The sequence below is a fragment of the Phoca vitulina genome, unplaced genomic scaffold (assembly GCF_004348235.1).
Source record: "Phoca vitulina isolate PV1807 unplaced genomic scaffold, GSC_HSeal_1.0 scaffold32, whole genome shotgun sequence".
Taxonomy (NCBI): Eukaryota; Metazoa; Chordata; class Mammalia; order Carnivora; family Phocidae; genus Phoca; species Phoca vitulina.
The window spans coordinates 22,490,676-22,517,948 of NW_022589735.1; the positions used below are offsets into that span (position 1 = coordinate 22,490,676).

At 42.1% G+C, this 27,273-nt stretch overlaps 1 protein-coding gene and 1 pseudogene across 1 annotated transcript in view; both read left to right on the forward strand.

Moving 5' to 3' along the window:
- PGGT1B (protein geranylgeranyltransferase type I subunit beta) overlaps window positions 1-27,273 on the forward strand; it is a 54,085-nt gene that overhangs the window by 14,415 nt on the left and 12,397 nt on the right. The window contains exons 3-6 of the mRNA XM_032425219.1: window positions 9,669-9,736; window positions 14,167-14,318; window positions 15,679-15,811; window positions 21,450-21,495. Coding sequence (XP_032281110.1) covers window positions 9,669-9,736; window positions 14,167-14,318; window positions 15,679-15,811; window positions 21,450-21,495 — 399 coding nt within the window. The remainder of the gene's footprint in view (window positions 1-9,668; window positions 9,737-14,166; window positions 14,319-15,678; window positions 15,812-21,449; window positions 21,496-27,273) is intronic.
- Window positions 1,731-7,376, forward strand: LOC116645181 (annotated as a pseudogene).

The following is a 27,273-nucleotide window of genomic DNA, read 5'->3' on the forward strand; positions in this document are numbered from 1 at the left end:
TGGGGAGATGAACCATGAGAGACGATGGACTCTGAAAAACAAACTGAGGGTTCTAGAGGGGAGGGGGCTGGGAGGATGGGTTAGCCTGGTGATGGGTATTAAAGAGGGCACGTTCTGCATGGAGCACTGGGTGTTATGCACAAACAATGAATCATGGAACACTATATCTAAAACTAATGATGTAATGTATGGTGATTAACATAATAAAATGAAAAAAAAGGAAAAATAAAAAATAAAATCTTAAAAAAAAAATCTTAGGGAATTTAAAAATCTATAAATATTAAAAACCCAGGACCATAAAAGAAAAACTTGGTAAGTTTGATTAAATAAACACTTTTAAATGTTGTGTAGTAAGAGGTAAGGTTGAATAAGTAACAGGCTTGGAAATTGTGGCAATATATATAATAAAATATTAATATCCAGACTGTGAAGAATTCTTAAAGATTGAGAGGAAAATAACACATCACTGTTTAGAAAATGACAAAATTTAAGAATAGGAGGATCTCAAAAGAAGTCAATAACTACATGAAAGAGGATTAACCTTACGAGAAAAGTCAGGGAGATACAGTAGAAACAATGGTGCATTATTTTTTATCTAACACATCAATTTAGCCGGAAGTTTGGAAAGTTGGCAAGAATACAGGGGAAAGAGCACCTTATTTTTTTTTTTTTTTTTTTTAAGATTTTACTTATTTGTTTGTCAGAGAGAGAGAGAGCACAAGCAGGAGGAGTGGCAGGCAGAGGCTGAGGGACAATCAGGCTACCCCCTGAGCAAGGACTCGATCCCAGGATCTGGGATCACGACCTGAGCCGAAGGCAGACGCTTAACTGACTGAGCCACCCAGGCATCCTGAAAGAGCACCCTAATATCATTTTGGTGAAAGTGAAAATCATTGTAACCTTTTGAGAGTCATTTTTGAGTATAATCTTTTATCGCATCTGACATATTCTCGTGTGTGTTGTAGTGGGTTGAGTAATGGCCCCGAAAAGATAGGTCCGCTCAGAACCTCAGAATATGACCTTAGTTGGAAGATGGGCCTTTGCGGATGTAATTAAGGTAAGCATCTCCAGATCAGTGACTGGTGTCCTTCTAGGAGAAGGGAAGAGGGAGATTCCAGACCCTGAGGGGAAGGCCCTGTGAGGGCAGAGGTGGAGGTTAGAGTGATGCTTACTACACAGAGGAATGCCAGGATTGTCCAGAGCCACCAGAAGTTGAGAGAAAAGCATGAGACGGTTTCTCCCTCAGAACCTCCGGAAGGAACCGGTCCTGCCAACACCTTGATTTTGGACTTCTGGTTTCCAGAACTCCGAGCGAATAAATTTCCATTGTTGAAATCCTCCGGATTTGTAAGAATTTGATACCTCAGGAAACTAATGACGTGCACAAAAATCTGTGTAGAACGTGTTTTGGCATCGTTCGTTACACTGACCAAGTAGAAAGGGAGTGAAACAGTTAACTAAACTCTGGTCCACCAAGAATACTATGCAGTATTAAAGTGATCGAGGTAGATCTATGTATATACCAACATGAAAATGTTCAGTTATGGTTAAATTATAAATACCAACATCTACAGAGATGTTTCAACGATCTTTGACTATCAACATACAGCGAAAATCCTGAAAGAAAATCTTTGTGGGGGGGAGAGTTGGGAACAGACTTGGGGGGATGGCAGGATAAGGTAGTACTTTAATTTTAATCTTTATACCTACATTGTTTGTGTATTCACAGTAGGTTTCCATATTTAAAAATTGAAGTTAGAAAAACCTTGAACCTCTCCTCAAAACACAACAAAAATAAAAAAAAATAAATTTAATATTACAGGGTTATTATACACAAATATTGATATTTTGCTAATGCAGAAATAATGCTGTACGTTAATTAAAAATTTATGATTTTTAAGGCACTGTCAAATACATTGTCAAATTTGTTCTTCCCCTACTCTGCCTTCTCCAGAAGAGGAAAATGAGAGACAGTGATTAAGAGACCTGCCTGAGCATTTTGGCGGCTGGTTTTGGTTGGGGCCGTCCCGCATCTAAGGCAGGAAGATGGTGGCCGCAAAGAAGACGAAAAAGTCGCTGGAGTCGATCAACTCCAGGCTCCAGCTTGTTATGAAAAGTGGAAAGTACGTGCTGGGGTACAAGCACACTCTGAAAATGATCAGACATGGCAGAGCGAAACTGGTTATCCTCGCCAACAACTGCCCAGCCTTGAGGAAATCTGAAATAGAATACTGTGCCATGTTGGCCAGAACTGGTGCCCATCACTACAGTGGCAATAATACTGAATTGGGCACAGCGTGTGGAAATACTACAGAGTACGCACACTGGCTATCACTGATCCAGGTGATTCTGATATCACTCGAAGCATGCCAGAACAGACTGGTGAAAAGTAAATCACGCAAAATTTTTCTTTAATAAAACTGGCCACAGCTTGTGTAAAAAAAAAAAAAAAAGAGAGAGACCTGCCTGAGGCCACACATAGCTATTAAGTGATAGAGTCAGACTGAAATCCCAGGCTTCTGACTCCCAGGCCCCAGTGCTACTTTACTGGTGAAGTATATAGGTCCCTGGTGGAGACTGTCATGTGTGACACTTAAGTACATCATGAATATTTAATCAGAGTTAACCCTGGCTTTTCACTTGACCCCAGGGTTGTAAAGACCCCAGTGGTATCTTACTATAAGTGTGTGGTCAGACCATTGGAGGGCTGGGGCCCTTCCTGTCAACCTCCGGAAGTGTTTAGGAAACACAGGGGATCGGGCTGGGAGTTGTGTGTTCCCTTATCTCATCAAGGATACAGCCAGAGAATTTTGGAGCTAGAACAGAGCAAGGAATATTATAGTCTGTCATTGTACACATGAGGATATTAAGATCCAAAGAGACAAATAATTTGTCCACGATAATATAGCTCATTAATGCTAGAGGCAAAATTAGAGTACAGTTTTCTGTTTTCTAGTCCTTTGAGAGTCCCATTCCTGGAGATTTCCAGTACTGATTCCGTACAATAGGTGCTCTGTTCATCATGTGTGTTTTCCTGTGAGTTTTTTTTTTTTTTTAAAGATTTTATTTATTTATTTGACAGAGCGACACAGCGAGAGAGGGAACAGAAGCAGGGGGAGTGGGAGAGGGAGAAGCAGGCTTCTTGCGGAGCAGGGAGCCCGATGTGGGGCTTGATCCCAGGACCCTGGGATCATGACCTGAGCCGAAGGCAGACGCTTAACGACTGAGCCACCCAGGCGCCCCTCCTGTGAGATTTTTTTAAAGTAGATTTTTAAGTCCCATTGCTGCCTTTTTAAAATAACATGCCTACAAGTGTAAGTATAGTTGCATGTGCCTAAACTGAGCATGTTGCACATTTCAAAAATTATAGCATGTCTGTTTTGGAAGAATTATAGATCAAGAATTTTTGCAGAGATAGCCCCGCAGTGATTATGTGCTCAACTGTCCCTCACCGTGTGTCTGGTAGGCCACACCACAGATCTTGTCACAGTCCAACTGCAATTCTCAATTCTCCACTTACTGTTTTGTTGCATGAAACTATTAAGTCTCTATCTATGAAAAGAGTCTCCCACCTGCCTTTTCCTTAGTTGGCCTAGGTCTGACTCTGAAACCAATCTGTGAAATTTAGAAAATAGGTATACAAACCCATTTTGTAGGCTCTAGAATGTTTTGTTCACCTTGTCTAGGTCTCTTGACAGTCTGAAACAAGGAGGTGTACCTAGATGCTTATGATATATTGCTATCTGAACGACTTCCCCTTAACAAGATAAACTAGTTTGACTCTGTGCCTCTGATAGTAGAGGATACATTCACCACATTAGTGGTTCTCGATTGTGACTTGTCTGTCCAACAGGGATTGTTTTTATTTTTATGTATGATTGTCCAGGCCCTACTCTGAGGGTTTTGATGTCGGCCTGAGATAGGACCCAAGAAGCCTGTATATTTTTTCAGGCTATGCAATTGATCCTGTTGGGACCCAGACCCACCCTTCCGGTTTATTTTGCAGCTACTGAATAGGAACACTAGATGGCACCATCCAGCAACCTCCAAGGAAGCTTAGGCTATCGGGAATATGCATCCCGTTGTAAATTTGGAATGAATTGTGCATTTATACTTAATAATTATCATGAATAGGGAGGCTAACTAGAATTATGAAGGAACGCACAATAGCAGACAAATATTGACAAGAATCAGAAAGGATTGCCTAATGAATTTTTTTTTCAGTGACAGTATACACTTGAAAAGGGGGAAGAGAAGGCATTTTTTTTTTTTAAAGATTTTATTTATTTGACAGAGAGAGACACAGTGAGAGAGGGAACACAAGCAGGGGGAGTGGGAGAGGGAGAAGCAGGCTTCCCGTGGAGCAGGGAGCCCGACGTGGGGCTTGATCCCAGGACCCCGGGATCATGACCTGAGCCGAAGGCAGACGCTTAACGACTGAGCCACCCAGGCGCCCTGAAGGCATTTTGATTTTAAAGAAACTTTTCTTGGGGTTGCCTCGGTGGCTCAGTCAGTTAAGCGTCTGCCTTCGGCTCAGGTCATGTGAGCCCCACGCGGACTCCGTACTCGGCTCCCTGCTCAGCAGAGAGCGTGCTTCTCCTTCTGCCTCTCCCTCTGTTTCTCCTCAGTGTTCACGCGCACTCTCTCTCTTAATGAATGAATGAATGAATGAATGAATGAATGAAATCTTTTTTTAAAAAAACCAAACTTTTCTTGATCAATTACACAGAAGCTGTTACTTTCCTCCTGTTTCACTTTTGTAAAAAGCTAACGAATCGGTTGGAACTGGTTACTGTTGACTGTGCTTTGGTCACTGTGCTGAGCATAATCTGCCCGTGTCCTTTAAACCTTACAGGAACCCTGCAGAATACCGCTCGCTGTACATTCCTGCTCCTCGTTCAGAAGTGGAGGGACTAGCTCAGAGAGGGTGTTGTTTGCCTGTAAAACACAGAGCCAGTAAGAAGAGGGTCTTGAGTTGGACTCCACTTGGCCATGGCACAGTCTCCTGACCTTTGGTGATGTTTTTGAACATCAGTATTTTTGATGCTGAAATTTTCAGAAAAGTTATTGATGTAAATAAGCTAAAAACATAGAAATGAACAAATAGAAATACTGTTTAGTCATTTACCTGTAAGGAAATGATATTTCATTCAGAAAGATTTTTTCAAACCCTGACTAACAGGTGTTCCTCATTTAATTGCACTTCACTTTTTTTTTTTTAAAGATTTTATTTATTTATTTGAGAGAGAGAGTGAGAGAGAGCACAAGAGGGGGGAGTGGGAGAGGGAGAAGCAGACTCCCTGCTGAGCAGGGAGCCCGATGCGGGACTCGATCCCCGGACTCCAGGATCATGACCTGAGCCGAAGGCAGTCGCTGAACCAGCTGAGCCACCCAGGCGCCCTAATTGCACTTCACTTTAATATGCCTTGCACATAGTGCATTTTTTACAGATGGAAGGTTTGTGGCAATTCTGTCGTGCAAGTCAACTGGTGCCATTTTTCTAACAGCATTTGCTCACTTCAGGTCTCTGTTTTACATTTTGGTAATTTTCGCAATAATTCATACTTTTTCATTATATTTACTGTGGTGATCTGTGATCTTTGATGTTATTATTCTGATTGTTTCGGGGCACGACAAACTGTGCCCATATAGGATGGTGCACTTAATTGATAAACGTGTGGGTTGTGACTGCTCCACTGAGCAGCAGTTCCCCTTCATCCCTCTCCTCGGGGCTCCTTAATTCCTGACACAGCAGTACTGAAATTAGGGCAGTTAGTAACCCCACAGTGACCTCTGAGTGTTCAAGTGAAAGGAAGAGTCGCACATCTCTCGCTCTACATCATAAGCTAGAAATGATTAAGCTTGGTGAAGAAAGCATGTCAAAAGCCTAAGTAGGCTGAAAGCTAGGCCTCTTGTGCCAGTTGGCCACGTTGTGTATGCAAAGTAAAAGTTCTTGAAGGAAATTAAAAGTGCTACTCCAGAGGTGCCTGGCTGGCTCAGTTGGAAAAGCATGCAACTCTTGATCTCAGGGTTGTGAGTTTGAGCCCCATGTTGGGTGTAGAGATTACTTAAATAAAAATAAAACTTAAAAAAAAAAGTGATACTCCACTGAACACATGAATGATAAGAAAGCAAAACCATCATATTGTTGATGTGGCGAAGGTTTTATTGGTTTTAGTGGTTGTTCAGACACTAGGCACTGTGGACTTTGAAGATGAAGTTAAGGTTACTAATCAGCTGACGTCAAAATAGGGAGATTATCTGCAGGTGTTTCATGTACGGGGGTGGGGAGGGTGCTAGGTGTTGCCCAGTACAACCACATGAGCCCTTTAAAGGAGAAGGCGGTACAGGGGCCCAGATGGAAGCAGTGGCAGGAGTGGCCTCCAGGAGTGAGCAAACACTTGGAGCCCTCAGTCCCACACCCGCCCAACAAGCTGAAGGAACTTGAGGGGCATTGTTCCCCAGAGCCTCCAGCAGGGAGTGCAACCCCTACCAGCACCCCGGTCCAGCCTGGTGGACCTCACGGACTTCGGAACGTACAGAAGTGTGCGACAATAAGTGGGTGTGGTTTCAAGGTAGTAAGTTTGTGATAATTTGTTAGGGCAAAAATGACTCATACAAAGAACAAAATTCACTCTCCTGTCATACCACACAGTTTTCTTTTGTTTATTCCCTTCTGGGTTTTGTTGATAAGCATCCTTTGCTTAATTATAATCACGTAAATGTTTGTGTCCTACTTTTGATCATTTCTCCATGTTGCTACATAGTTTTCCCTAAGTATTTTAGCAGCAGTTTAATGTTCCTTTGAGGAGATAGAGTGTCACATTAACCTGTTGGATTTCTGTTTGCTTCCGGATTTTACCAGTGTAATACTACATTGCGTGTTTCTGTGCATGTGACCTTTCTTATATTGGAAGTTACTGGAGTAAATTCTCAGATGTATCATTATCCAGTCAGAGTCTGAGCCTTTTTATTACTCTTACTGTATATTGACAAGTCTTAAGTGGCTTACCCATTTTTTAGCAAAATCTTTAGCAAAGATGGGAGAACTGTGTTCCTTAGTATCTTCACCATTAGACAATACCCTTTTTCATGTAAATTTTTTTGTTAAAGGGGGAAGGTGGTTAGTGGAAAGTTTTACATTTAGTGGGTAAAGTTCCCTAAATTGTTCAAGAAATTAATGTTTAAGTTACTATTCTAAGTACTATTGGAGATATAAAGCTAAATAGAGTACCTGATGTGAAGAAATAGAAGAGTGAAAACTAATTAGTATGAATTAGTCATGTTCCAGTCATAAGAGATATGAAACTAGTTTCGCACCTCAAAACCTATTTATAGGGGCGCCTGGGTGGCTCAGTTGTTAAGCGTCTGCCTTCATCTCGGGTCATGATCCCAGGGTCCTGGGATCAAGCCCCGCATCGGGCTCCCTGCTCGGCAGGAAGCCTGCTTCTCCCTCTCCCACTCCCCCTGCTTGCGTTCCCTCTCTTGCTGTCTCTCTCTCTGTCAAATAAATAAATAAAATCTTTAAAAAAAAAAAAAAAACTATTTATACATCTACTTGATTTTTTTTTAAGATTTATTTATTTTTAGAGTGAGAAAGCACAGGGAGAGGGGCAGAGGGAGATGGTGAGAGAAACACAAGCAGACTCTGCTGAGCGTGCAGCCGGACGTGGGGCTCGATCTCATGACCCTGAGATCACACTTCAGCTGAGACCAAGAGTCAAGCGATCAACTGACTGCACCACCAAGGCACTCCAAATCTACTGACTTTTTATTAAAATGCATGTACATTCTGTGGATACTTCACTTCTGTCCTCTACATCTGTCATGCTGATTTTCTAATAGCTATCAAAACCATAATTACGTTCTCATTGTGGGTGTAACTAATTTTTCATTTATAGTTTTTTATTTTTTTCCAGCTTTATAGAGGTATTATTGACATATATATGAGTGTAACGTGTACAACATGATTTGTTACATGAATATATTGCCAAATGATTACCACAATCCCCTCACATAATTTCCTTTTGTGTGTGTGTGTGTGTGGTGTGACAACATTTAAGATTTCTCCTTATAACTTTTTTTTTTTAAAGATTTTATTTATTTATTTGACAGAGAAAGAGAACACAAGCAGGGGGAGCAGGAGAGGGAGAAGCAAACTCCCCGCTGAGCAGGGAGCCTGATGTAGGGCTCGATCCCAGGACCCCGGGATCATGACCTGAGCCGAAGGCAGACGCCCAACAACTGAGCCACCCAGGCGCCCCACTCTCCTTATAACTTTCAAGGATATAATACAGTCCTATGAATTATAGCCATCATGCTGTACATTAGATCCCCAGAATATACTCATCTTACAGGTAGACGTTTGTACTTTTGACCAACATCTCCCCATTTCTCTCAGCCCCTGACAACCACTATTCTACTCTGTTTCTGTGAGTTCAGCCTTTTTAAATTCCACATATAAGTGAGGACATAAAGTATTATAGTATTTGTTTCTCCCTCTGACCTACTTCATGTGGCATAATGCCCTCAAGTTCCATGTATTATGTCACATAAGGCAGAATTTCCTCTTTTATGGATGAATAACATTCTGGTGTTGTGTGTGTCTGTGTGAGGAACAGAGAGAGAGAGAAATTTTCTTTATCCACTCATCTGTCGTTGGACACTTAGGTTGTTTCCATGTCTTGGCTATTATAAATTATGTTGCAGTGATCACAGGGTTGCAGACATATCTTCAAGATAGCGATCCTGTTTCCTTTGGATATATACCCAGTAGTGGATTGCTGGATCATATGGTAGTTCTAGTTACAATTTTTTGAAGAACCTCCATACTGTTTTCCATAATGGCTGTGCCAATTTATATTCCCACCACCAGTGCACAGGGCTCCCTTTTCATGGATGTGACTCAAGTTTCTGGCTTATTAAGTTCCCAGTACTTCAAAGCAAAGTACGTTATTAGACTCAGAACGAAGATTTGTCCAATACTAAAATACTAAGTACATATATTTTTTGCAACTAGAGCAGCTTATACCTTTAGTTTGCTCACATGTAAAGAAGCAATGAGTTAAAGTAAAAAGACACTGGATGGGAAATTAGAATTCCAGATTCTGATGCATTACCTTGAACATGTCACTTAACCTCTGGGCTTCTGCTTTCTCTCCTTTAGCATGGGGTTAAATATGTTGATCACATGAAAAATGATCATATGGAAAAGATATGGAAGCATTTTGTATGCAGTGAGGTAGGCTATAAACTGAAGGTACATGGTAGGAAATCATTATTTTGTCTCTGGTTTGAAAATGAGAAGGGCATCTGGCTGGCTCAGTCGGAAGAGTGTGCGACTGTTGATCTCAGGGTTGTAAGTTCAAGCCCCATGTTGGGTGTGGAGATTGTTTTAAAATAAATAAACTTAAAATTTTTTTTTTAATTTAAATGAGGAAATTCCCACAAAAAGAGAACAGCCCTGGCTCATGGTGAGCATTAACCAATGAAAATGGACACAGTAACAAAGCTTTGGTACTAAACCGTTAGCTAGAATGAAAATGGACACAGTGACAAAACTTTCATACTAAAATGCTCAGTTTCTGAAAGAATGTTTAATTGAACTGCTGTAGAGTCCGAACAAAAATAAAGTATACTCTAAATAAGTACATGTATTTATTTTCTAGGATCAAATCTAAACCGCTGTGGTTTCCGAGGCTCTTCATACCTGGGTATTCCATTCAATCCATCAAAGGTGAGTTACTGTCTGGGTCAGGAGGAGGAAGAAGGGAGGTGGCTGATAAAATTAGTGAGAAAGAAAACTAAGAAATTACCCAGACGGAACCAAGCTTCCATGTTTTGATATAGCTGGGTACTGTCTACTAATGTACATTATACCTGCAGCTCCTGGAAGGAGTGTGGTCTGCACCTCACTTCCTGGCAGAATGCACAGCCCATATGCGCACAGAGATCCCTGCTGTCCCAAGTATCGTGACTCTCCTCCTGTCGTTTGTCTGTATAAAAATTATTGGTGGTTTCCTGGAGAATTGGGAATAAAGCACTCGTGCTTGGTGCTTGCTCTCTAGGAAGCCAGAGAACTTCTATGTTAGTGAAAGACTACATTCGACTCACGTTTCTTAGGAATAAAAGAAAAAGCTCTTGCCAAGGCAGTGATTGAAGACCTGAGTAGTGATGAACTTGAGGACATTTGTGGCAACAAGCAGGCTGTCTTCAGGGTTACGGCCATAGGCTTTGGTACCAGCACACACCGTGTAGAAAGCAGGGACTCCTCACAGAGGGAGGAACTTCTGTCTTCTTCAAAGCAGCAGACCCAGAGCCAGCTCTGAAGGTGTTTGCATCTCGGCACAAAATAACTATTTTTCTATAGTAGAAGCAGAGAGAAACTTCCTCATTTTTTTCAAAAGAGGGCCACACAGCATAGAAACTTTTCCTCTGATGGGGTCACTCTGCTTATATATTGGTTATAAGCTAGTGTCTAGCAACACTGAGTATGTCAGGATTTATATCCAGTTGCAATCTGAATGTAAATGGCATATTGCCCATTTTTTCATGCTCTGCTTCAACATTTTGGAATAAATAGCAGTGATTTGGGAGAAGGCAGCATGATTTCATGGAGGCACTGCTTCAGCCTTCTTCCTCTGTCTTAGGCTGTAGATCCACCTGCCTGTGTCGAGGTCATGTGAATGTGCCAAGATGTCTCCAATCATGTGTGCCCATTGCTTTTAGCAGGGAGTCTGCAAACAAAGGATTCGTAAACTATGTTCCCTTTTTCCTACACATACAGTCTTTTCCAGCTGATGCTGGTCCTGGAGAAGATAGCTCTCCCTTTACTCCTAGTGGACAGGCTATCTGGGTGCCATGACGAGTGGTCATGATGACCATTCTCTAGTGCCATACCTTGTGTGTACCCACCCTGGTTGAAATAAAACAGGGCTTTGATACATTTTGACAATCCCCTTCCTCTTGTCTCCCCCACCCCCAAGACATTTTTAAACAGGAATAAAATTGAAGAAGAAACCATTTTTGCCTTGGTTGGCAGAGTCTCCTGACACCCATTTTTGGTGACATTCACCTAGACGCCTGGCATCTTCTGGGGAGGCCAGGTCCCACTCTATGCCACATTGTGTTCATCTGAATTTGAGTGGTGGAAGGAGCAAGAGATGCCAGGGGGACGCATATCGGCCTCCCAGGGCTTGTCACTGAGAGTGGTTGGCTGAGAGTCCGCAAGAATCTGAGGAGGCGCATAGGATTGTCCGATGAAGTATATAAATACAGTAGTGTCATCAGTTTTTCTTCCAAAACCACCAAACCACCTGTGGGCCATTGCCTTACCTGATAAATGCCCAGGGCCTTCCATGGCCATAGAGTACTTTTTGAGAAACACTGATGGATCCTCTCAACCCACTTTTCTCACTGTTTTCCTTCACAAATGCTATATTCTCTGTTAAATTATGTGTTGTCTCTAATACATGCTAGACACCCAGAATTTTCTTTCTCCACTTTGCTTTTACTTTTTCTTCTACCTATAAAGCCTTCTCTCCTTTCCACCCACCAAGCTCCTCTTCTGCTGCAGAAAAAAATCCCTTATGTAAGTCTTTGTGTTACTGGGGTGCCTGGCTGGCTGAGTCAGTAGAGCATGCAAATCTTGATCTCAGGGTGGTGAGTTCAAGCCCCACACTGGGCATGGAGCCTACTTTAAAAAAAAAAGTGAAACAGTCTTCAGATTTGACTAACAGAAGATAAGATGACAATTTAAAAAAATAAATCTTGGGGCGCCTTGGTGACTCAGTCAGTTAAGCGTCTGCCTTCGGCTCAGGTCATGATCCCACGGTCCTGGGATCGAGCCCCACATCAGGCTCCCTGCTCAGCGGGGAGCCTGCTTCTCCCTTTCCCTCTGTCTGCCACACCCCCTGCTTGTGCACTCTCTCTGTCAAATAAATAAAATCTTTTAAAAAAACAAAAAAAAGGTAAATCTTTGTGTTACTGTATCTCCCTCATGACGCTTATTACATTCTACTTTGTATTGTAATTACTTGACCAGACCCTTTCTTCTGCCCTTAAGGTTAAGCTCCACATTTGATTTCTGTTTGGATTCCCCACGGTGCTTTTAACATAGTAGATGTTTAGTTTAAGTACCAAAAACTGAAATATGCTCTAGGAGTTCTAGGCAGGCTATTATAAATGTGGAATAGAATAGCCAGGAGTACCAGAGTTTGAGCTCTAGGGAGGAACTCAGAATGAAAGGGTTAGCAAGATGAAAATTTGTTTGGCATGTTTGTGAGACCACAAAAGAATCGTATATGTAAGGCCAGATGGGTGGGGTGGGTTCCGATTATAGAAGGTATTGAACACCTTGCAAACTTGTTCTGTGAGGAGCCACAGAAGGTGGGTGAGCAGGAAAATAATGTGATTCACTCCCTGGTGGGTCCAGGAACCTAGTTCAAGACTCCCAAGAAGTAGTGGCCCTTTGGATATTTGCCTTGTACTTGCATCATCATCAGGATAACTAGCATCTTTGTCACGGTAATTTTATTTAATCCTCACAATAACCCCTTGAGGGAGGTATTAATATCCATTTTCCAGAAGGAGGAAGTGAAGCAAGCCAATGAGTAGTAGAGGCAGGATTTGATGCATTTCAGTGGTTATAGAAGTTAACATTTATTAGAGTGGGTAGAGGAGTCTGCTTAAACCAAAACCTTGGTACAAGTTTCACTTTGACCTTCTAGTACGATGAGTATTATTCTAGGATTTGAAGCAATTACTGATGAATCCAAACTAAAATAGAAGGGAAACCTATGACAGAGATGAATTTTAAAATATGCTTGTATTCTGTCAAAATTAAAACGTTCTTCATTGTGTGTCAACTGTACTTCAATTAAAAAAAAAAAACCTTAAAAACTTTTTTTTTTTTTAAGATTTTAAAGATTTATTTATTTGAGAATGCCTGGGTGGCTCAGTCCGTTAAGTGTCTGCCTTTGGCTCGGGTTGTGATCACCAGGGTCCTGGGATCAAGTCCTGCATTGGGCTCCCTGCTCGGCGGGGAGCCTGCTTCTCCCTCTGCCTCTGCTGCTCCCCCTGCTTGTACTCTCTCTCTCTCTCATAAATAAATAAAATCTTAAAAAAAAGATTTATTTATTTATGAGAGAGAGGGGGAGGGAGAAAGGGGGGGAGGGGCAGAGGAAGAGAGAGAATCCTGAAGCACACTACCGCTGAGCAGGGAGCCCAACGTGGGGCTCAATCCCAGGACCCTGGGATCATGACCTGAGCCGAAATCATGAGTTGGCCATTTAACCAACTGAGCCACCCTGGTGCCCCAAAACTTAAAACATTTTTAAACTGACAAATTTGTACAATGTGAAATTTTACATTTTTCAAGTGAAATCTTTTTTAAAAAATAATTCATAGGATTGGCTGATTATTTGAAATTAATTATAAAACTATAAATGCTTTGTATATTGTGGAACGTCAAGTTACTTGGCATAATAAACACTTTTTATATCCAGTTTTATCATTGCCGGTGTCAGCGCCTAGGTTCTTTATAGGATTTCCTACTTTGTCACGTATTTTGTAACATAAGAGATCTTTGATAACTGTAGTTATCTTTTGTTAAAACCGTCAGGTTTTAGTTAGTTGAAACTAATCCAACACACAATGTGTTAATGGTTATTCTAAGTGCTAATGTTTCTTAGAAGCTCAAATAATTTAATTGTATATGAGAGCAGAATAAGGTTTTTCAACTGTATAATATTTTTATATGGTGATTACTGTGGTATTGAATTTGCAGTAAAAGAATTTTTATTTCTTTTATAAATCTTTTTTGATTGAAAGGCTGTATGCTTTTCTAACTTCATTGAGACTTAAGTTATAATTAATGTGGTTGACTACATATGGAGTTCAAATAATTTGGTTTATTTTTGTATCAGAACTGCTTCCATAAAGCTTGAGGTTTGCGGGATACATTTAAAAATTGTGTAGCCTGGAAAGCATGCAATTGTATTTACATTGAGACCTACAAAATGAAGGTTTGTTTTTTTCAATCAGGTGTTGGTATAAGTCAGTACAAACATTTAATTTTACTAGTTCCTGAAACCTAGTGTCAGATTACTTAATGAAATAAGTTTTCAGTTTACTAGTTAATTAACATTATGTTAATTTTGAATTTAGAATCCTGGAACAGCTCATCCTTACGATAGTGGCCACATAGCAATGACCTACACTGGCCTTTCATGCTTAGTTATTCTTGGAGATGACCTAAGCCGAGTCAATAAGGAAGCTTGCTTAGCAGGCTTGAGAGCCCTTCAGCTGGAAGATGGAAGGTACGGATCACTCTGGTTTTTTCCCTTTTCTTTTTTTTCTTTTTTGGAAAAATTTTATAGAACTGAAAAATGGGTATAATACTATACTAGAACTTTAGAGTTTATCATAAACCCTTTTAGAATCCTTTAATGTTCACTCTATGTACAATCCCTAATCAAAAAATAATCCAAGATTTCTTATTTCAATAAAAAGAAATCATAATAGCAGAGCTCCTTGTTTTTTTCTCTTGTTTAAACTGAGACAGTGAATACATTCATAAGTAAGTGGTTGAATGGTTTTAATATTAGGATGGACTTTAATTTACCTTCTGGGTGACAAAAAAGATATTTTGAAGTAAGCATACACTAGTCTGTACTTCTGTTCCTTAAGACATAGTGACTGGGGCAGAAAGGAATGAACATTGACTTACATTCTAGTGAAGGTAGATTCAGTGATGTTTGTAAAGGATAGAAAAAGAACTCAGTTCAGTAGTATTTGGTGGTTTGTATGGTATGTTTAAGGAATCTTCCTAGAGTTTTAAGGTGAAACCTCCCCCCGCCCCGCCCCAAATCTAGGAAGTGGCAAAGTGATACCATCTAGAGAAAAGAGTTTGCAAACCAGTTCTGCTGTATTGTTACGTCAGTGCTCCATCAGCTGATATCTCTGTTTTCCCTTCAGTGTTTAAAAAACACTGCTCTTGATGAGGGGAAAATTAATTTAGACTTGTAAGATAAATTATCATTAATTGGAAATACTGTAGAACTTAATCTTTACCTCAGCCAGTGTATGTGACTAATATCTCAAAGTTTCCATATAGTCTTTGATTACTGCCACCTTTTCCTTGTTTATAAATAAAGAAATAGATATCAGACTCAGACTATTACCTCTCTAAAACTAATGGAATAGGTAAAAAAATTACCACACAATATTGTGTTAGTGGTTATCTACATATACATTTAGGAGAAATTTCACATGTCAAAACTTGGGTTTGGAAATTTCTTACTGCCCAGTGGGTCCTGGGTGCTTTTCCCCCCATTAATTCTCAAGCTAGCGTGCCACGATTGTCCAGGATAGGGAGCAAAGAAACTTCAAGTGGTGCCATCTGGGAAGGATTAACTGGTAGTGTATAAAGCTACCCAGAAAGCAGAACTTTGAAATGGAGTGGTGATTTAGAGATCATTTTATATTATTCAAGTTAATAGTCCTGTTCTTTATTGACTAATATAAGTAGTATATGGTTTTTAAATCCATATTTAATCATAGATTTTTCTGCGAGTAAAGACATGAAGTAGGTGTTTCTCACCCCTCCCTCCCCCCAAAAAAAATAAAAACTAAATTATAGTGCGATGGAATCGTAAATCGTACTGTTACTTCTTTCAGCTTCTGTGCAGTCCCTGAAGGCAGTGAAAATGATATGCGATTTGTATACTGTGCTTCCTGTATTTGCTACATGCTCAACAACTGGTCGGGCATGGATATGAAAAAGGCCATCAATTATATTAGAAGAAGTATGGTGAGTTATGTTGATAAATGACTATTTTAGGTTATTATTGTTGCTATATGGGGACTGCACTATGATGCACGTCTCATCTCTCCTCCACCAAGAATCTGGAAATAAGGGCAGTAAGGTTGCTTTTTGGATATGTTGCGTAATCAGAACGGCCATATAGAAATAATTGTGAAGGACAGATTGATTCATTGGCTGTTAAAATTCACACGTCATTTGATTGTATCTAAGGAAACAAATGTCTTTACTAGAAAGAGATTGGTCAGCCTTAGAAGGAAAAAAAAAATGAAGTAAAATCTCACAGGCACATGTTTGATAGCCTTTGCTAGCAGGGGTCAGTGCGCAGCCCTGGCCAAGCATAATGGAAAATTATGGTTTCTTAGGTGAGACTATTTCTATATTTGGTGTGAGGTGGGAGTTCCGTAAGTCATTTGACTAGCAAGAACCACATACAACAAGATTGACTGGGCTAAGAATAGATTTTCGGATCTTTTTGTTAATACTTGTGTGTGCCCCTCCCCCCCTTTTTTTTTTTAAGATTTTTTTATTTATTTGACAGAGAGACAGCGAGAGAGGGAACACAAGCGGGGGGAGCGGGAGAGGGAGAAGCAGGCTCTCCTCTGAGCAGGGAGCCCAATGTGGGGCTTGATCCCAGGACCCTGGGATCATGACCCGAGCCAAAGGCAGACACTTAACAACTGAGCCACTCAGGCGCCCCGTGCCCCCCTTTTTTTTAATCTAAGGTTTATTTTAAGGCAAGTATCAAATAGAAGTGCTATTCTTTCACAATACAACTTAATCTTTTCCTTGGCAGTAGTAAGGAAAGCTTAGTCTCAGCCAGAATTATCCTTTGCTCTACTTTTTTGTCTGTTGTATGAAACTGAGACATAGAAATGTTGCTTCCCAGGTTTATTACTTCCCAAATCTGAAGTTTTCGTTTCATAGACTAGACTCTTTTAGGATTAATTCAACTTTTACTCGTCAGTGTTTCAAAATGAAAATTAAGTTCTTAGAGGAGTGAAAATTTTTTTAACTGAATGTGTGAATATGGGTCAGATTTTGTAGAATCTGCAATAGCCCAAACTTCGGAGAGCCCGTGGAGCAGAAAGAACAGGCCCTTCAAGGAGCTTCAGAGGGAAAGGAGATTTATATTCAGTAGAAGGATGGGTGATGTGTGTTTTGGCGTAACTGCTACAGCGGCAACGCTGTGTTCTTCTTCGTGTGTTGTATGTGGAAATACAGCGTATTGATTTGCCCTGCTACCAGTGACGGTGACTTTGGAGCACCGGTTAGGTTAGCATTTCTCTGCTTGTCATTATTCAGTATCTTGTGGTGAGGGATTTGGAGACTGTTAAATAACCTGTTCCTCATCAAACTTTTATCCGCTGGTGGTGGTATGCAGTTGAGGATTTTCCAGCTCTGTCATTCCTCCTGTGATTTTTCAGTTGAAATTCTGCTTTTAGAAAAAGCTTTCTCTTTACATCTGTCTGTATCACTCTGAACTCCAGATTCTTGTTTTATCCAGTGGGCTATTAACCTGTTACTGTCGTTACTTATTTTGATGGTCAGATTGTCCCGGATTCAGCCAGTGCGAGCCCCACCAAGCGGACGCTTGTGCCTTTTTTTGTCTCACCCCCTTCATTCTTTGAGCAGCAGTTGGCTTTCTGGCACAAGAGTTTCCAGGTTCATCTTGTACTTTCCTAGCCATAGCCCTGGAATCCGTCATTTTGGCAAGGAGCCCTGGTTCCTACTGGAGGATGGTGTGTAGAAACGAGGATTTGGGCACGATCGCTGTGCTCACTGGCATTGGGATATTGTGGCTTCTAGTCCCTCTCTCAGCAGGCCGAGCTAGGAAATGTATGTATGCGTGTGTCTATGCACAGAATCCTTCCCCCCCCCCCCCGCCCCCCAGTTATACGCACCCACTCACCTCTATTTCCTTATCTATGTGTGTAATAAAAACCATGAGTCCTATTGATACCTCAAATTTCAGTCCAGCACCACAGTTCTTTTTTATCTTCCTCCTTTTTGTAACTCCCTTCTCAGACAGTCACCAGCCTGGTTCCCATTATCCAAGATACATTGCTCTTTTTGTTTGAACCTGAGGGTATATAGTCAAAATACCATATTTAAGAAATACTTGAGGGGCTCCTGGCTGGCTCAGTTGGTAGAGCATGCCCCTCTTGATCTTGTGGTCATGGGTTCGAGCCCCACATTGAGTATAGAGATTAATATTAAATCTTTAAAAAAAAATGCTTGAGTTACTTCTGTTATTCCCCCCCCCTTTAGTATGGTTATGTTATTTAGTTAAAATACAGCTAAGTTTGTTGGTGTTTGGGCTTCATTTTAGGGTTTTTCCCCAAGTTGTTAATTTTTTAAAATTTACTTAATATGTGAAATATTGACTTGGTTCTGAAAGTCAGAACTGTACAAAAAGGGATATTCCAAGATGTGTTACTCCTTACCTCCTGTCCCTTCTATCTTGCCCCCTTGCTCACTCCCGTAGTTGCCACCTTGTTCCGTTTACACTGTAGGGGACCAATCTCATTAGCATTTGCTTTGTCCTTCCCGTATTTGATGAGCAGATATGTACATTTTTGTTTCTCCTTCCTTCTTCCTCACAAGGTAGCACACCACAGATACTTAGTTTCATAGTACTCCGTTGTGTGCATGTACCTAGTTTTTTGAACTGTTCTGAACATGGAACACGTATTTTCCAAAGACGAATAATGTTGAAATTAATAACCATCTGCATATGCATTTATGTATTTTTGGAGATAGATCTTCAGAGTGAATTCCTAGTAGTGCACTTGCTTGATCAAAAGGTAAATGCATATGTAATTTTACTAGATGTTGCCCATTTTCTCTCCAAAAAGGGCAGACCAGTTTCTCTTCCCACCAGTGTAGGAGAGTGCCTGTTTCCATACCACCTCGCCAAAGCAATGTGTCGTCATCCTCTTTAATTTTTATCAGTTTGGTGGGTGAAGAATGATCTTTCAGTGTGTTTATTTTTAATTTGTATTTCTTTTATTATGAGTGAGCTTAACCACTTTCTTCACTCCAGGACGATAGAGCACCAGGCCACACACAAGCACCGGTAGCCTGCAGCCCAGTTTGCTATCCCAAGTTCCAGTCCATTATTAGTTTGCTTTTCCTGTAGGAACTCCAGTTTTGTGTATGCTCTTTCTTCTTTGCTTATCTTTGATTTCAGTCACTTTTTCTCTGACCCTTTTTACTGCTGTGTCTTAGTTTTAGTCTCTTGGCTGTTTTCTGCCTTTTGTCTGTGTCCCTTACTGTCTTTTCTTTTGAGACTGTTATTCCTTGGTCTTATTATTCCTTATTTTCTTCCATTTCTTTCCTGAAGTCATCGAACTGTTTATTTCTTCCTACTGTTTGTCCTGTTTTTAACTTTTAGTTTCCTTTTCATACTCTCAGGTGCTTGCTTGATAATCACAGTTGAGTTTGGGCTGCTGTATTACAGTTTTCCTCTGCTTTATGTCCATTTTGGGGAGGCAGGGGCAGATTTTCATATACCGAGATGTTTTCATTCCATTTGCTGTGTTTTCAGAGTTATTTTATATAGATTTGTCTCCTTGTTTAGTCATTTTGCAGATGTTCTTTCTTAGAAAAATTTCTATTTAAGAGTACACTCTTTTCAGTCAACAAAGTATAATTTCTTTAATGAGTTTTTGTGGGGTTTGATTTTGTTTGTTTTCATGTTGGGGAAAGTGTGTGTTTCATGATTTCCTGGTAGAAGAGAGATTCTCTTGTTTCTCATGTCTCTAAATGTTGGTCCTTTGGTGTCCTTTATGACCTCATCTTCGGAGGGTCCGTCTCTCTTCCTTGTTAACTTGATTCATCAAAGTCATGCCCTCTGAGCACTGCACCCTCTGAAGTCCCTTCCCAGTGGTCAGTGCTCTACTGTTCCAGAACTCACGCAGTCCTGGCAGCGCTCGCCTGGCATGGTGGGCCGGCCCGTGATAGGGATTGTGACCACGTGGGCTGAGTGAGGCCCAGGGATCTGAGTCGTCAGGGGGAGATCACCACTGCTCTGGGGCCTGTGCAGCTTTTTGCCGTCACATCACAAACTCTTCAGGATTCGTAAGTGTGCGTACAGAGAAGTTTTAAGCGGTAAAACCAGTATTTATTTAGTACATTGTAATATTAAAACATTAGAAATATTGAGAGTTAAAGTGTTTTCTTTGTAAAAAAAAAAAAAAAGCTATATATATATATATAAAAGAATGAAGTAGTTTGGACAGTGTTTGCCTTGTTTCCTTACGTAACTTAGGACAGGGAGGGAGCATCGTTTCTGTCTCGGTAAATGATCAGACTCCTTCCTAAGTTCATAGCAGCTTCTAACACTTTCTCCTTTGTGTTTTCGTCATTGTGAAACATCTCCAAGGATTCCTTTCTTCATCCTTTGTGTCACAGCCGCGGTCCTCACTCATGCAGGCCCCTGCCTTCACTTAGTTCTTCCGATGGCAGCACCAGCAGCCTTCCCGGGACTAGCCGTTTTTTTCTGTAATTCTGTGTTTGAGCTCAGTTTCACTTCTAGCGGTGCCACTTCTCATTTCTTGATTTGGTGGCCAGTCTGTTCTTTTGGTTCTGCCTTTTCAGAGACCGTCACGTGGGTTTACTACTAAGACAAAGGAAGAGACAACACAACCATACATTTTGCTGTCTGTGCATGAACTGAACAATATGTGCAGTGACCAGTTACTAACAGACTCTGAAAAAGGTGGTGGGACTAGTTACTGATTATGATGCACATCTGTCGTTTATGTAGTGACTTGTGAACTGAGGTGCTAGCAGCAAGTTTGTACTCTGTGCAGTTGCTCATAGTTAATATACCGTGGTTGCGGAAATTGGAACCATATTGTGTTGTTTAGCTGAAGGATGGTACGTGGAATTTGTGCGTATCAGAACTGCACAAAAGAGGGACTACCTATATTTCGCTCTTAGGGTGGACCTTCTCCCTCCGGCGGTGATTTTAGATCTGTCTCATGCCTACCATTGGCTCCCTCCCCCGCCCCGATTTTCCACAAACTTCCCTTGCTCTCTGCAAAAGGGTGACAGGAGTGGGAGAGGCAGCTTGCTGGGATTTGAGGTTTCTTTTTCTATAGACAGGTAATTTAAAGCTTGCACACGTCTTCCATCTTTGCTAAGGTTTCGGTTTTATATAGTTGTATTGTTCTGTTTTGATTTTATGGGATATATGGGGAGATCCACATTTGGGCAGGTGCTGTTACCCTCAGCTACCCACAAGCCTCAAAATAGACTTGTTCCATGTTTATAATATTTTATTAGTACAGCATCTTTACATTTTCCTTAAACTTGTATAGTCTTGCAAGTAGGAAAAGAATAAGGGTTGGGGCTTTTTATTGGGTAGAAATCAAATATATAGATGCCATCTTTGAACAGTCTGTCTCAGAATGTGCCTGCTGTATGCATTTAGTGATTTGACTTGAAGAATAAGCCAAGACCAGGTACTTGGGAATGCCTACAACTACTCCTTTGTGGGAAAGAGTATTTTGGAGATATGAGGGAGAAACCAAAATGGATCAAGAGACCAAAAATTAGCTAACAAGGACTTATTTATTATCATTTCCCTATTAAACTGAATAATGTTTTTCTTTTTCAGTCCTATGACAATGGGCTGGCACAGGGAGCTGGACTTGAATCTCATGGTAAGACATCTTAAAGTAAATGAACATGTAGTTTCTTTTATTCCTTTAATTAACAGTGGCATCTGCGACATGGAGAACCCTGGAAGTTTGCCTCAGCCCGTGGTTGTTGTCTTTCCTACTTCTCTCTTTTGACACTTTATGCCACTTTGAATGTCTTCTAGGTCAGTAATAGGTCAGAGAATGTTCAGACTAAGATTTTCACACTTTTCTAGTATTTTCAGGTTACCTATTTGACTGTCAGCTGTATGATAATATCCTGGGGTGATTTCTTAAGATAGCGCCAGAAGACAGCAAGTTTTCTTTTTTGGCATAACACTGAAAAGCTAGATGCAGAATATTAAGCATGAATCAGTGAACTTGTGAAGAAATGAAAATGTCTTTCTCAATATAATAATCCTTAGTCATTGCCGTAAAACATTTTGCTGCACAGCATATGTTCAGTGTATAAATTAATAGCGTTTCTCCTTTCACCCTTTTCCCCACTTGGGGCAGAATCAGAATAGGGAGATGATATACTTAGTCTGTCAGCACATCAGTAGCCTGAAGTTTTTCAAATTGAGTATTTCCATGTAAGAGTAAGTAAGCGCCATGCTCCTTTTTAATTTTTTTTAATTTCTTCCTTTTTTTTTTTAGATTTCATTTTAAAGTAATCTCTACAACTAGCATAGGGCTCGACTCCCAATCAAGAGTTGCATGCTCTACTGACTGAGCCAGCCAGGCTCCCCAGCAATGTTCTTTTTTTAAAAAGAAAGAGCCTAGATCAAGGAGGCTCTCTGAGTGAACTCCTTAGGTTTCCTCTTTATTATGGCAGTCTCTTTGTGCTCGCCCTCTGGCAGCATGACAGATCTCAGAAAGAACAGGTCTCAGCCCTGATACCTGCTTGGGACCTGGCCCCTCACTTAATCGCTCTGAGGGTTTCCTCGTTGACCGACAAGAAATAATTGGACCTTCCTTTAATTTTAAAATTGTTGCTAGGATTATAAGAGGTAGGGGGAAGGTGGTTTGTAAACTTTAAAACATGTATAAAAAGATATTTTTAACATCTACTCCTTGACCCCATCTCCTTGTACTTCCCCTGAGACCTTGTCCTGCTGGTCTTCTCCCTCTCACACATCTTCATCCCTCCTTCAATGTAGATATTTGGAGAGTGCGTATCACGAAGGGCCATGTAGAAGACTGTCTCGGTGTTTCCTCTGAAGCCATACTATAATCAGGACACCATAATTCCTGTGTGTGCCTACATTTGGATGAGATTGGGCTTGGGGCAAGCTGCAGTCGCAGTTCTGTCACTGGTCATCACCACTTGGTGAGGAGGGATATGTACTCGTGGGTGCACAGAGAGGAAATCTGGTGTCTGAGAATTTCCGAGAAGCCAGGGCCTCGTGCTCGGTGTTGGAGAGGGTGTTAACAGGCACTCTGGCTGAGGCGACACATTACCAGTACGGGAGACCTGTGATTCAGATGCCGTGGGTCCCAGGAAATTGGGATTGCATTTGCCGGAACATGAAACAGAGGGCTGCTCAAACATGAGTCTCTCTGACAGCTCCTGTCAGGAAAGCATCTTGCTGAGCCACACTTAGTAGTGATTTTAAGTCTATATGACTTGAGTAGGATTACACCCATTGAGATCATCAGTCATGGACTGTGGTTCATGCAAAAAGCTTAGATCTACCTTCCTTTTCTCTTTCAATTTGTTTGGTGGGCTTGAGACCCAAAGCTCTAGAGAAGGGCGTCCTACTCAGGGTGCCACAGTGGGCTGGTGTCCTGCCAGTGGGCTCCAGGAATGCTTAGATACCAGCTCCCTCCACCTTGGGGGCAGCCAAGCAAAGCTGTGGGTCTGGAGCCCCCACTCAGGGCGCCACAGAGTGCGGACGCAGGTCAGGCATCCTGTCGTCTGGGTGCTGTGAGGTTAGATAGGCTGAGGAGACTGCTTTGGAGGCCCTCGGCGTGGCCTTCCTTCCTTCCACGCCTTCTCTCCTCTCAGCGCTGCCAGGCGAGACCTCCTCCTCAGAAGTCAGCCTGCGGTTTGGCTGCCCCTGTAAGCCTTTGTCTTCTCCCTTCTTCTTCTTTCTCTGGTTAATCTTTTCCGAGAAGCAGTCCAAATATACTCTTGGCCCTTCTCCACAAGTGGCTTATTCTTCAGCCTTCTATATAAGCCTCAGCAGCTTCGGGAGTTTCTCTTGTAAAGTCACCAGTGATCGACATTTCAAACCCATTGTCGCCTTCTCACTTCTCGCCCTGTGTTTCCTGAAGCACTGGAAGCTGTTAGCCTCTCCCCTGCTTTCTGGAAGCGTCAGGTTCCTCTTGCCCCGCTTCCTCACAAGTTGTTTCTGGCTCCATCACCATGCTTGTGTCTTCCTCTCGCCCCCTTACCTGGACCCACCTTTTTCTTGCCTTCGGGTGGTTCCTCTTTCTGAATCTCAGGGCTCTTCTTGTACTTGCTGTTCTGTGTACGGAAAACCCTCCACCCTCACCTCTAGCTTGCACTTGGCTCTGTTTCATATCCCTAGGTCTTGGCTCCAGTGATTGCTTTTAATTATCATTTTTGAGATTGCAGATCACCCACACACACTCCATTCCGTATCCCCTTTCCTGTCCTTGGTTTTCTCTGTATTCTGTTTTATCATGTGTGTGTTATCTGTCTGTCCGCACACGGGAACGGAGATCTTTACCCGTTTCAGTCACTCTTGTGTCCCCCACACCTAGTACATGTGGCGTGCGCTGAGATGAACGAATGGATGGTTTTATTGGTCCCCCTGTGCTGGTGGCACCAGAACTCTGTTCCAGATCTGTCTTGTTGCTCCGGAGCTGCTGAGTACCCTCCCCACCTGCCTGCCAGGCCGATCTCCGGAGCCCTTCAGCGCCGCAAGCTGCGCGTTTGTAGAGCCATCGTGTTTTCATTCCTTCCTCCCACGCCTGAATGTGTTCCTCAGGAATGTGGAGCCGCTACTTCCGGACCTACTGGTTTTTCAGTCCACAGAAGCCAGAAGTCCAGAATTCGGGGCGTTTGATCTCATGTTCTGTTTTGTTTTGTTGTTTTATTTGCACTTACACCAGTGTTCTCCTGTAGGTCGCCTGTTTATAATCCTTGATCTCCAGACTGAAAGGACTGGAATTTATGATGAAGCAGCTGCCCTGTGCCAGCTACCAGTTAGTCTCATTTAATCCTCACACCAGCCCTCTGGGAGTAGGCATCTGTGTGTGACTTGGATTCCGTCAGAGAGCGAGACCACCATGAGTAGTAAAGAACTGGGACTTATTGTAGGAATAAGATTGTACACAACTGTGGAGGAATATGGAGAAGGAAGGGCCTGAAGGGCAAGTTGGTGGATTGGGGGGAAGTCACTGATAAGGCGTCCTGCGGCCCCGGCCCAGGTGGGCAGCGAGACCTGGCAGGTCAGGTGCATCCAGCGACCAGAGCAGGGCTGTGGTAGAGGAGTCTGGCGGGGGCCGTTGCTCCAGCATCTGACTGTGGGTCTTGGGTCACCAGGGCAAGAAGTAAAGCGGACTTGCATTCCAAGTATGTGGGAGAATCAGGGCAAGGTGCAGTCTCCTGGCACCTCTGCCTTTGTCCCTCAGCTCCTTGACCCGCAGCTGGGACAGTGGGTGCTGCTTCTCTCCTTCCAGCGGGTCCCACACAGACTCCGCGGACTGCGGACCATACAGGGAAGCACCTCTGGCCCAGGCAGGTGGACGCGGAACCAAACCACTGCAGTAGCCATTGTCATTTTTCTCAGACTTGTGACTTCCCCAGTAGGCTCACATATCGTCGGGCATGTAACGTAGCCCACTGGAAACCCTGTGCGTGCTCAGCAGTGCCCCTCATTTTAGTTCTCCGTGTCCGCTTCCAGCCTTGCTTTGTAGACGCGCCCGTGGGCCACCCCTTCCGTGCATCCCAGGCTGCAGAGAACGTGTGCTCCCCCCCATGTTCTCACGGGCCTTTTCCCCGAGGGACGGGGCCTACATTCTTCCCTTGCCCGAAATGCTTCCCCTCCCACCTGCTTCTCCTCTTTCCCCTTTTCCTAACCTTCCGAGTTTTGCCAATCTTCCTGTGGCTGGTTCCATTCTCTTTCAAACTCTTCATCGTCTCTCATCCCTTGGCCCTAAGCAATGCCTCCGTTTTCTGTATTCCAGCCATACTGGGCTCATACCATCTTCATGGCACCTCCCCATTGGCCTTAGCGTCCCCGCTATGTTGTGAGCCAGTAGGTCACATTCGTGTCCAACTCCACTTGCCCTCATACCGTGCACTTGTCAGCAAGTATTTGAATTGGCTATCCTCTCTCCCCCTCGGCATCCCGAAGTGCGGGAGGCTGAGTGTGGGCTGTGCGTCCTCCTGCTGCAGTTCATCGGCTCTTCTCCCACGACTGCTTAGCTGAGAGCGCATTTGTCCTGCAAACCCTTCTAGGCCGTGATCATCAGATGTGAGGATTCCTTTTTATCCTAGTGAGTCTCTTAAGCACTAGCACAGTTGTAGGGTAAAGTGTTCGTGTGTTTGGAAGAATTGGGTTTTCCTGCTCTGCTAGAATTAAAGCTATTTTTTCCTCTCAGGATTCATGATATAAAAGTAATAGTTCACATAAATTAGTTTGATTTCATGGTTCTTCAAAAATCTCTCTACTCCTTAATCCAGAAGAGAAATTTTCAACTCTTTGGCCTAATTTCATGTAAGCATTCAGCTTCTTGAATTTTCCTTATTTTACCTTTTCCGTGGGGTATTTTAAGTGTGAAATGGTGTATTTTTATTTTTATACCTATTTTTAGCTTCCTGCTTCATCTCTAGCTATATGATTGTTAACCTTCTTAAATTATATATTTCAGAGCACATGGACTCCTTCAGATAATTTGCTACATGCAAATAAATAGAAGAGAATGCTTAAAATTGGGCTTTAAAACCTTATGGGAGCAGTAAGTTAGCTTACACCTGTTAAAACACTGTTAAAATGTAAGTCAGTCCTAGCATCCAGGACTAGAGGCAGGAACACCTCCTTCACCCTGCCCCCAGGAGCACTGAGGTCGGTTGTTAGAACCAACCTCGGTGGTCCCTTCCATCTGTGGTGTCCATGACTATGGTATTCTGCACCACACCGAAATGATCCATATGACCAAAGCATCTCCCTTCAGGTGACAAACTCAGCAGGTGCAGTCTTTCTCTTGTTTGCACGTGCCTTAATATGTCTTACTGTAAGAGCCTTCAGTACAGAAGATTCTTTTCATACCTTCTTCAGCCAAGGCATAATGAACACAACCTTCTCTTGATGAATTCAGAAAACTATGAGAAGCAGTTTTGTATTGTACTTTAATGTAATGATGTAATATTCTTTTTTTTTTAAGATTTTATTTGAGAGAGAGCACGAGCAAGCGGGGGGAGGAGCAGAGGGAGAGATACAAGCAGACTCCCCCTCCTGAGCGCAGAAGCCCGCGGTGGGGCTTGACTTCCTGACCCTGAGATCATAACCTGAGCCTAGTCAGATGCTCAACCAGCTGAAGCACCTGGGTGCCCCTGTAATTATGTAATATTCTTGAAATGTTTTGAAGCTTGTAGGAATCATTGATGTAACCTTATTTAGCCCCTTTTGGTGCTAAATAGAATATGAGTTCCTGTGCCCACATTTTTATATTTCTTAATTGACTTATTTATTAAGATGTTACTGTCTTTTCTTGCTCTCTGTATCTGCGTCTAACACTCTAAGTTAATACTGTTAGCCCAGGTTTTTAGAATTAGTTTTTAAGAATTTTGTATAAAATATTTGAACATCTCAGGGGTAAATGTTGGTA